Raw genomic sequence first — 10,469 nt, 5'->3', positions numbered from 1 at the left:
CCTTTTTTTTTTTTTTTTTTTTGTGTTGACTCAGGGTGAAGACATCCATGATGGCTCAGTCAGAGAAGTGAAAGAAGAGACTGGAGTAAGACTTCTTTCATGCATCAACTTTTCACCTGTCGCCTTTACAGTTTACATGAGTCCAAGAGCTAACCCCACTCTGGAACTTATGTTTTCAGGTGGATACAGAATTCGTCCAAATATTGGCGTTCAGGTTACAACTTCAACTCCAACCGCATCATCGGCTAATATTGCAACTTAATTGATTTATTATCCGTTTTGAAATTCTGGCAGACAAACACACAAAATCTTCTTTGGAAAGTCAGATTTGTTCTTCGTCTGCATGTTAAAGCCCCTTTCTTTGGAAATCAATGCACAGGAGTCAGAGATTGAGGCAGCTCAGGTAACATTTTTTCCTCCCCACTTGAACAACCCTCCAGTCCCTCTTCTCTTTCTGAAAATGGGAACTTGGTGCAGTGGATGCCTTGGGAGGAATACACAAAGCAACCAATTGTACAGAAACATGAACTCTTGAGGTACATGACAGACATTTGCTCTGCTAAAACCAACGGAGACTACGAAGGCTTCACTCCTATTCGTGTCTCGGCGCCTGATCAACAAGGAAACTTGTACTACAACACCCGCGACTTACATTCGGGCCATTGACCTTCAACAGAGCAGTCCTCACGATTCTAACGAAGCTGGTTTATTTGCTGCCTCTCTCTCTCTCTCTCTCTTTATGTAAGCATTTTGACTGACACTTGAATCTATTTAGCCCTCAACCAAAAACATAAAAAGCATCACAAATGAAAACATTTGCATTCAGTTCAGTGCGATCCAAATCCAATATAATGGCTTTAGGTTACATACAAGATTCAATAAAGCAGATTCGTTAGTGAATCCTATTGTTCAACAAACACACTTAATCCTCTTTACACAGCCGCAAAATCTAAACCCTTAAATGCACATCTGATGTAATTTACATCACCAACGCCAATGTTCGTCATCTGATACCTTATACATCGATAATTACGAATTTTTATGGGTCGTAAAAATAGGCATGTGTATATATATAAATATGTATTTAAGTTCTTGTCCTACCGGAGGCAGCCCCAGCTCCACCGTTGCTACCGCCACCTGTGGCTCCATACATATGGTTCTGCTGGTGAAGAAACTGATGATGTTGGTGATACTGCATCCCAGCACCACCACCGTAGAAACCAGCAGCATCGCCCTGATGCTCTCCGGGCTCACCACCAGTCTGTGGCCTCCCGAGTCCAGTCCTCTCCCCTTCGATCTCCCTAAACCTCTGCAAGTAAACTTTCAATGGTTCAACATAATCCTCAAACCCTAGAGTGGTCATAGCCCAGAGCAAATCGTCGCCGTTGATGGTCTTCCTCTTCTCCTTCTGACACTTATCGGAGGCTTCTCCGGTGACGAAACTGATGAACTCGGAGACACACTCCTGCATGGTCTCTTTGGCATCTTTGGAGATCTTGGCGTTAGCGGGCAAGGCCTTCTTCATGATCCTGCTGACGTTAGCGATCGGCAAGAACCTGTCTTGCTCCCTGGGAGACAACGAGGACTGTCCGTTCTGATTGTTCCCGTTTTTCCCTCCACCGGAATCCCTATCGGAATCCCCCATTTCTGAAAATATTACAAGAAAAAAAAAAAAGCTGGAAACTTTACTCTCTTTTTGTTTTCAACAAATCATTCCATCATTTGATTCAAAATCGAATTCAACTGGTGGTTGACTTGAGAGTGGGAGGGGAAGACTGAAGCGAGAAATTTAGGGTTTTAGTGAAAAAAGGAACGGGTGGGAATTGAAAAGTGTCGGCTGAGATTTGTACACAGTGGTGAAGGGGAGTCGCCGGAGTTTATATAAAGCGAGGATGCACGACTTCTGTTCACGTGACACGTGACCACATATGAACCGTCCATTTACTGATAAGATTCTGACAACTGGAAACGTGCTCGACCGTCGGATTGGAATGATCTTGTTTGAGTGAGATAAACAGCCCTTTATCACTCTGCCACGTGTTGTGGACCGTTAGTGGACCCGGCCAACCTTTCGTCTGGACCCGACGCGAAGAAGAGGAGCGTGGTCTACACACAGCAGAGAGAAATAGAGCGCGTGGAAGACACAGTGGAGAGATGAACGCGTTAGGGAGACAGAAGGTAACTGCCACTCAACGACCCATCGGTCAATTTTTCCCCTTTTTTTTTTTTTTTGTTTTTGTTAACAACTAGTAGTAGTAGACTAGTAGTAAGAAAAGAGGGGGATTTGAATTGGTTTGGGATCATGAAGGTGTGGTCTCTGTGGTGGGGTTCATTGCCATCAAAACTGCATCGACCAATCAGATCAGACAGCTGTTGGAAACAAAGGGTCCAGTTTTTGTCCACTTTTGACGGTCTCAACTCGATCTTCCCCGATGGGCCCAGCCATTGTCGCTTTACTAAGCGTGTGATTATTACTTAACCATAATCACCAGCTTCTAGCTGTATTAATTAAGCTCCTAATGACATTAGTACTACTAATGGTTTGTCCCACCTGGGATCCTAATGGGCCGGCCGTAAATATTAATCAGTTATCAAACTGAATGGCCCATTGAAAGGTGATAGACGATGTCTAAGCTTTTCTCTCTTTTCAATGTAACGAGGAATTGAGAAAGTGTGGTTTGGTCAACAAAACCCTAAACGCAAGGCATCGTGCTGACTGCTGACTCCATCCTACTAGTACTATAGATGTGTGTACGCCACGTAGAGACGAAAGTCAATCAGCGTTGTGTTATTTGTTCAAAGCTGAATGAAATGTGTGGGGTGAGAGAGAGTATAGTTGGGGGTAGGCTTGATTCTTTTGGTTCCTGCATGACTACTCCAATTCAATTTTGTAGCGCTTCTTAGACAAATTAATAAAGAAAAGGAGAAACGTCACATTACATACAAACGTTGCACCAAATTTAATTAAATACTTCTACGGAGTGAAAGAGTAGGCGAACCACTCAGTAATTGCTTCCAAGTGCCGTCTCTCTTTCTCTCTCCCGGGGTTCATTGATTCATTTGGAAGATTCAGCTCCCAAATTGACCCTTTCATTTACAAGTCAGCCATGAATTAGTTTTTTTATTTATTTATAGGAAAGATATGAATTAAAAAGCAAAGAGGGTTATATGGGTATAAAGAGAAGCTGCCGTACAGAGCTGTGTAACCTGAAGCCACGCAAAGGGTCTCTTACTCTTCTTTAGCCTCTTGTATATATATATATCCTCGTTCATGCTATTCTCATTTCTTTAACAAAACCAAACAATATTCATATTGTTGTGACAAAGGCAAAAAGAAAAACATTTTTCTTTGCTTTTTAAGAATGGGAAGCTTCTTCATTCTCCGTTGCTTCTTCATAATCTTCTTCTTCTTGTTCAACGGAGCATTTGGGAATATATGGACCAGAACGGAGATGGTGGAGATGGCTGGCTACGGTGAACAGAAACTCTCCTCCGTCATCATCACCGGATCTCTTCTTTGCGACACTTCACGTCCTCGCTTTCATTCCATCGCTATTCCAGGTAATATAGTTTCTCTACCTTTTCTCTTCATGCTACTTGTGCGTTCTGAGTACTTACATGATCCCTACAGGTGCAACTGTTGCCATCAAGTGCAGCACTGGATCCAAAAAGAGGTCCAAATGGATTAAGGCTGTTACTGATGATTTGGGAGAGTTCGAAATCGATCTTCCCTCCCAACTCCACGCTATTCCTGACCTCGAAAACACATGTTTCATCAAGCCAGTACATGTGCCTAAGCCCTACAGATGCTATCACACTTCTACCAATATACACAAACGTATCAAACTTGTTTCCTCTACCAGTGGCTTCCGTGTCTACACCTCAGGGAAGATCAGGTTACAAGGTTACAGTTCAAGATCATAGCAAGCTCATTGTGTCAACATTTCAACAAAAGATTTGAACAGAGATAGCAGATTCTTCAAGTACCGTCATCTGAAAACCATTTGTTTGTTCTGGTCCTCGTTTGTTTAGCTGGCGCTTCAGTCACAGAACCGAGTTGAGTCTCTCTCTACAGTATATTGTTTTTCATGTTCCCACGGTGTTAAAAAAACATACGCTGTTTACATCATGTGTATAAAAGAAGGCTCTCATGTTTTTGGTACAAAAGTAATGTGATCACATTGTAGAACATATATCATATGAAATGTTTAGCAGAACTAACCCAAATAAAATTTGCTGAATTAACAACACAAAGCATGTCTCTTAAACTTGCAAACATTGAAGACAAGACTGAGAGAAAGAGATAACTCAGGATTGAGACGCTTTGGGGGGAGTTTCCGAGAGTATGTATGTAGCAACATCACCACAGCAAGTAAGCTTATCAGCTTTTTCTTCAGGGATCTCAATCGAGAACTCTTCTTCAATAGCCATAACCAGTTCCACCTTGTCTAAGCTGTCCAGCGACAAATCCTTCTGGAAATCAGCCCTTTCAGTAACCTGTGTAAGTAACTAACCCGTATTACAAAACAACCTTTTCACTGAACACACTATACACAAAGAAGAAGCAGCATTTTCATAACCTTAAGAGGAGTTAGTTTTGCCATATTTCTTCACCAGTTCAATAACCCTAATCAAGATTTGATCTTGGCCTCCATCTGCAACAGCTCCTGCTGTAAAATTCATATAACCATTACCAATACTCTTGAAAACATTATTGTTCTGAAGCTGCAAAATGGGTCTGACAGAGACTCTCAGTCCCAAGTGTTGCAGGATTGAGCTCCTTATGCAATTCATCTGAAACAGACATGAAGAAATCAAAATCAACAAGTGGACGAATTTCCAATAAAGTTTAAGCCTTTTAAAGAGGAAAAAAAAAAAAATATATCCCTTCCATTGATGCCTAATGTTGCAAGCTTTAACTCATCATTGATGGAACAACACCACTGAGGAATCAATTTCAAGCTTATAAAAACTGAGACTTGATACACCGAATTTCAAATTTCAAATAGAAGCCACACAGATCGAAATCTATTGAAGCCATACCTGCGACTATTGGGATATGCCAGTGAGTGACGATCTTTAGGTCTGAAGCGGGAGAATGGCAGAGAGCACAGAGCAGAACAGAGCAGAGTGCAGCAGAGAAAGAGAACAACACCTTCTGGGCCAAAAACTTTAATGGGCCTTAATAATATGGATTGGCAGGCATTTAATGCGTCGTCGTTTGACTTTGAAAGCCCAACAAAGTTTATGGCCTTTTTTTATACAGTTCTCCTGCTCATTTCTAATTATATAAACCTCTATTTCCCAATTTAGTAAGGCTGCTGAATCTTGGATTCTTGTAACGTGAGTTATATTAATAGAACAAACTTTATTACAAGAAATAGTTGGTAAATAGGGTATAATCCTATATTACTAGTATGGTTAGTGGACGATATTCAATTCATCTCCATGTGTCTAACGTTTGATGTCACGCTTTTAATAGAGAACTTATCTATGAATGACATAATGTAGTAGGTTAGGTGATACACTGATACCAATTATTAAACTCTGCATTAAGGTTACTAATTAAAATCTAAGTGGTACATAATATAAGACCAATGAATTATACAAGAGTCAATATGTTTTAGAATAAGATACTGATTTATGTTATGCCAAATTGCAAACCGTATGTATCGTCAACGGTAGATATGACTTGTAAAAGTTATATACTAACAATAATATATTCATATTATATCGTTTTACTTAATGGTGAGGAAAGACAAAAATCTCTCATATTTTGTTCAAAACATCAAAAAAAAAAAAATAGAAATAAATACAATTTGGATATGTAGATTTATTAGCATTCTCAAAAAAAATTGAGCCCATAACAGTCAGATAAGAATCAAAACTAGAAAAATCTAAGGGCATCTCTAACGAGCTAAAATCTCGTAACACTTTTTCTATCAAAACAATTTCTCAAAACTCCCTCAATTGTAAAAGATTGTAAAAGGACAATATTACCCTTAATGAAGATTGTTTTAGGTTAAATATAATTAAATCAGTAATTGTTCAACGAAAAACACAGTAGTTCAGTGGTTGCAAGCTCCATGCGCACGCGCGCGCGCCCGGGGTACAACTGGTACAACTAGGGTGCAACTAGTACAACAAGGGGATATATGGTACAACTATGCAAGGTGAAACTGGTACAACTAGGAGATATATGGTACAACTATGCGAGGTGCAACTGGTACAACTAGAAGTCGGGTATGTATAACTAGGATGTTTAATATTCTTTTAAAATTGTTAGAGTTTGTTCTATTTTTGAGTTACTCTATTTTAGAGAAAAAAACAGAGAAATACAATGGAGATGGTCTAAAAGCAAAAAAAAAAAAAAGGATGATTAGCGTTTACTTGTTGGACTTTAGCCTCAGCTCGGTTATGTGAATTGCCATCTTCGTCTCTTATAGTACTCTACCGGTAATTGCCGGAATTGCCATAAAAAAACTCCATGTGTGTTAAGTTTCACCCATCCAATAGATGGTAGTGTCCAAGGAAAAGAGTCTATCGACTGGCACGACATTCACTATTATTGTTCCTCTCTAACTTGAGTGTTCGAATGACACATCTCTATAGCCAGCTCGTTGATGGTTTGTATAATTAGTTTTGTTGATGTGTTATATTAATCGGATTCCAAAACATAGATAAGATGATGGGGTTTTTTTGTTGGTTCCCAAAAAAGTGTAAAATAACGAAACAATAAGTGGACGGCAAATAAGTGATTAATATAATATGAAGAAAAGAAAAAAAGTAAGCGTATGAGAGAAAGTTGGTAATAATTTGGATGGCACAAGTAATGCCTTGTGTACTACTAGTACTAACTTTGTTTGTTTGAAACATCTTCTTCCACTTGGGTGATTGAATTATTATATTAATAGTATTATACAATTGAAATGATAGAAAATTAGTAGTAATATTGAAAGCAAACGAAGGGACATAACAACAGTGGGATAGCAAATCTTTATCGTCATCAACCATTCCCCATGTTCCTGCCCACTTTGATTCCCCTCCCAATAAGAATTTTCATGGTTGCCATTTTCATTTTTAAGTTACTAAAAACAAACAATAATTAGAACTAGCTAGTATTTTGCAACAAAAATGATTGATTAGATTGACTCTTAAAATCACATGTTGCATCCTTCACAATTACTAGCACTTATTAGAAGAATCATTCATTGGGAAGAAGGGAAAAAAGAATTACCAAAAAAAGATTTGAATCCTACAAGTAGGAAGAAATCAGGATTAACTTAATTAATGATAGATTTTTAACTTATGGGAAAAAAGAAATAATAAAAAGGTGCACGCATTGGTAACCCAAAGCGTCGGTTATTTAATTTTTGTTTTTAGAAAAAAAGATTAATTTGTTATTACAGAGAAGAAAGAGTACGAAATTACCCTCGTCTCTAAGAAGGGAAGAGAGAAGGAAGGAGGATAGCCAAAAACATTCCATATAAAAAATTTAGAAAAAAAAACGTAAGAAAAAGCTTTCTCCTTTTATTCTTTTTCTTCCCAAAAATTGGTTTGTGCTGCTGTGAGAGAGAGAGAGAGCATTGCTTGTTTTTGCTTNTTTTTTTTTTTTTTTTTTTTTTTGTGATTTTATCGCAGAAGAAAAAGAAAAAAGAAAAAAGAAAAAAAGAAGATTTCCAAAATAAATTTAAAAAGAAAAAAGAGAGAAGTCTAAAAATTTTGGACGATAATCAGAAAAGAGAGAGGAGGAGGGCCTCTCGCCCTCTTATTAAAAACCTTCTCTTCTCCAAATCTCAAGATTTCTCTCAATCTCAGCTCTCTCTTCTTCTTCTTCTTCTTCTTCTTTTTTTCCTCTCTTTCTCCGTTTCTTTATTTTACGGTATTGATATATTATTCTCTCTCTCGCTGTCTTCTTCATCTTCTGGGTTTTGTTTTTTTGATTCCAAAGCTTCAACCTTTTTGATGATCATTGGGGTTTGTTTTGTTTTGCAGGAATCCAAGATCGTGGGTCGATCGGTTTTTACATAATCCGATCACGACCCATCTGCTCTTTTTTCATCCTATTTGCTTCCCTTTCAGGTTTCAGATTCCACTCTTCTTCTCCACTTTTAGATCCATGTATAAATAAATAAACTCTACTATACTCTGCAAGGAACAAACCCAAAAAAAATAAAAACACAAGCTTTATTTGTTTGTCTTGCTTCTTCGCAGAAATGGAAATGGAATCATGTAAGCTCTTCATCGGTGGGATATCTTGGGAAACCAGCGAAGATCGTCTTCGTGATTATTTTCAAAGTTTTGGTGAGGTTTTAGAGGCTGTCATCATGAAGGATCGAGCCACTGGTCGTGCTCGTGGCTTTGGTTTCGTTGTCTTCGCTCATCCCAATGTTGCTGAGAGAGTCGTTTTGCTTAGACATATTATCGATGGCAAAATTGTAATTTTCCTCCTTTAACCAACACTCTACATATACATTGCTTCCACTTTCAGTCTCGCTGATTACTTGCTTCATTTAGACTTTGCTGCTTCTCTAAGCAAGCAAACCCTTTTCATTTCTAATTCCTCTTTTAGTTTTTTACTCTCAGCGTAAAAGAGAAAGAGCTTTCTCCCTCTGATTAATGCAGATTCGATCATTTCTCACACACTGATAAAAATGTTTAAACTTGGATTGTTTTCATGGCTACTTAGTCTTACTACGACTGCTCTCTTTTGTTGTGTGCCGTGTGTTGATTTTTTCCATGATCACAGGTTGAGGCTAAGAAGGCAGTTCCAAGAGATGATCACGCAGTCATGAACAAAAGTAACAGCAGCCTTCAGGGATCACCTGGCCCATCTAACACCAAGAAGATCTTTGTGGGGGGTTTGGCATCCTCTGTGACAGAGGCTGAGTTCAAAAAGTATTTTGCTCAGTTTGGTATGATCACTGATGTTGTGGTGATGTATGACCACAGAACTCAGCGGCCTAGAGGCTTTGGGTTCATCTCATATGACTCTGAGGAAGCTGTCGACAAAGTGCTCCACAAGACATTCCACGAACTCAATGGTAAGATGGTGGAGGTCAAACTGGCTGTTCCTAAGGATATGGCTCTCAACACAATGCGGAACCAACTGAATGTAAATAGCTTTGGCAGTAGTAGAATCAGCTCGTTACTGAATGAGTACACCCAAGGGTTCAGCCCGAGTCCAATCTCTGGTTATGGAGTAAAACCTGAAGTTAGGTACAGTCCAGCAGTAGGTAATAGGGGCAGCTTCTCACCGTTTGGACATGGATATGGCATCGAGCTTAATTTTGAGCCAAACCAGACTCAGAACTATGGATCTGCTGGTTCTAGTGGAGGCTTTGGTCGACCCTTTAGCCCTGGATATGCTGCGAGTCTCAACAGGTATGGTAACCAGATGGAGTTGGGTGGAGCTAGTGTCGGGAATGGTTCTGTGGTAAATGCAGCAACAAAGAACCATATGTGGGGAAATGGTGGTCTTGGTTACATGTCAAACTCGCCGATATCAAGAAGCAGCTTTAATGGAAACTCTGGAATGCCTTCACTAGGCAGCATCGGAGACAACTGGGGAGCAGCTGCACGTGCACGTAGTGGCTACCACGGTGAGAGAGGAGGCGTAGGATTAGAAGCAATGAGAGGAGTTCATGTTGGTGGTTACAGCAGCGGCTCAAGTAGCTTGGAGGCAGACTCTCTGTACAGCGACTCAATGTGGCTTTCACTGCCTGCAAAGGCAGAGGAAGGATTGGGGATGGGAGCATTGGACTTCATGTCTAGAGGACCAGCTGGATACATCAACAGGCAACCAAACGGAGGTATGTGCCATTTTTGATCTGAGAATTTTGATCATTTTATAGAAAAATCAAAATCTGATGAAAAATGGTTGGTGTTGCAGGAATTGCAGCTTAGACAAGTGAGAAATCCACACTATTGGAGATCAGATGATTGCAGAAGAGAGTTTTTTAGATGAGGAAAAAAGTTATTAAAAAAAAAAAAAAAATTTATTGGTTCCAAAAAGCTTAAAGCTTTTCTTTTTTTACCTTTTTACTATTTTGATTGTTGTTATAGCCCTTTTCTTTTCACCCTTTTTTTGCTAATTTGGGGTTTTGTTTCTTTTTTATCTTAAAAAGAAAAGATGTAAACTTGAGTGATATAAAGAGACAAAAGAAACAATGAAATGTATTTTGTTCTTGTCTCTCTTCCTTTTTATCTACTAAATCCATATATTGACAAATTCAAACATGAAAACGAATTAAAAAAAGAGCAATTTGCCTAGAATGTAGGCAACGTAGTGTGAGGCCGACGTGTGTCAAAACATGTGGATGATGATAAGCCACAGGACAAAGAAAGCAATCCATCATCCATCACAATAATATCCATTTATGTGAAGTGGACCAAAAGAGAGAGAAGCGAGAGTTACAGTCCTCAAACTAGAGACGAAACATCCTAATCCCCTCAAACTCTCTCTCTCT

General features: G+C 39.1%; 4 protein-coding genes and 1 long non-coding RNA gene across 6 annotated transcripts in view; 3 read left to right on the top strand and 2 right to left on the bottom strand.

Annotated features, from left to right (window-relative positions):
• LOC104772053 (nudix hydrolase 2-like) overlaps window positions 1-830 on the top strand; it is a gene marked incomplete in the record, with an annotated part of 2,867 nt that extends 2,037 nt beyond the window's left edge. The window contains 3 exon segments of the mRNA XM_019242543.1: window positions 180-214; window positions 295-403; window positions 478-830. Coding sequence (XP_019098088.1) covers window positions 180-214; window positions 295-403; window positions 478-666 — 333 coding nt within the window.
• Window positions 822-1,867, bottom strand: LOC104772054 (nuclear transcription factor Y subunit B-2-like). Of its 2 annotated transcripts, none has more exons than XM_010496700.1 (2): window positions 1,690-1,867; window positions 822-1,647 (listed from the first exon to the last, which is right to left on the bottom strand). In XM_010496700.1, exon 2 carries the CDS (start codon window positions 1,643-1,645, stop codon window positions 1,085-1,087), a length of 561 nt encoding a protein of 186 aa, XP_010495002.1. In that variant the 5' UTR covers window positions 1,646-1,647; window positions 1,690-1,867; the 3' UTR covers window positions 822-1,084. The 2 variants fall into 2 exon arrangements, with proteins under 2 accessions (XP_010495002.1, XP_019098089.1); XM_019242544.1 differs by having other exon boundaries at window positions 822-1,014; window positions 1,102-1,865.
• On the top strand, window positions 2,817-4,193 carry LOC104772052. The gene is made up of 2 exons (XM_010496698.2): window positions 2,817-3,561; window positions 3,632-4,193. Exons 1-2 carry the CDS (start codon window positions 3,363-3,365, stop codon window positions 3,922-3,924), a joined length of 492 nt encoding a protein of 163 aa, XP_010495000.1. The 5' UTR covers window positions 2,817-3,362; the 3' UTR covers window positions 3,925-4,193.
• On the bottom strand, window positions 4,174-5,301 carry LOC104772050. The gene is made up of 3 exons (XR_764997.2): window positions 5,044-5,301; window positions 4,581-4,794; window positions 4,174-4,497 (listed from the first exon to the last, which is right to left on the bottom strand). It is a non-coding gene; the product is annotated as an uncharacterized LOC104772050 (long non-coding RNA).
• LOC104772049 (heterogeneous nuclear ribonucleoprotein 1) lies at window positions 7,705-10,031 on the top strand. The gene is made up of 5 exons (XM_010496697.2): window positions 7,705-7,882; window positions 7,996-8,082; window positions 8,215-8,438; window positions 8,750-9,812; window positions 9,893-10,031. Exons 3-5 carry the CDS (start codon window positions 8,217-8,219, stop codon window positions 9,904-9,906), a joined length of 1,299 nt encoding a protein of 432 aa, XP_010494999.1. The 5' UTR covers window positions 7,705-7,882; window positions 7,996-8,082; window positions 8,215-8,216; the 3' UTR covers window positions 9,907-10,031.

The sequence above is a fragment of the Camelina sativa genome, chromosome 20, assembly GCF_000633955.1.
Source record: "Camelina sativa cultivar DH55 chromosome 20, Cs, whole genome shotgun sequence".
Taxonomy (NCBI): Eukaryota; Viridiplantae; Streptophyta; class Magnoliopsida; order Brassicales; family Brassicaceae; genus Camelina; species Camelina sativa.
Note: the sequence above shows the minus strand (reverse complement) of the source record. Positions and strands in the feature narration are given on the sequence as shown.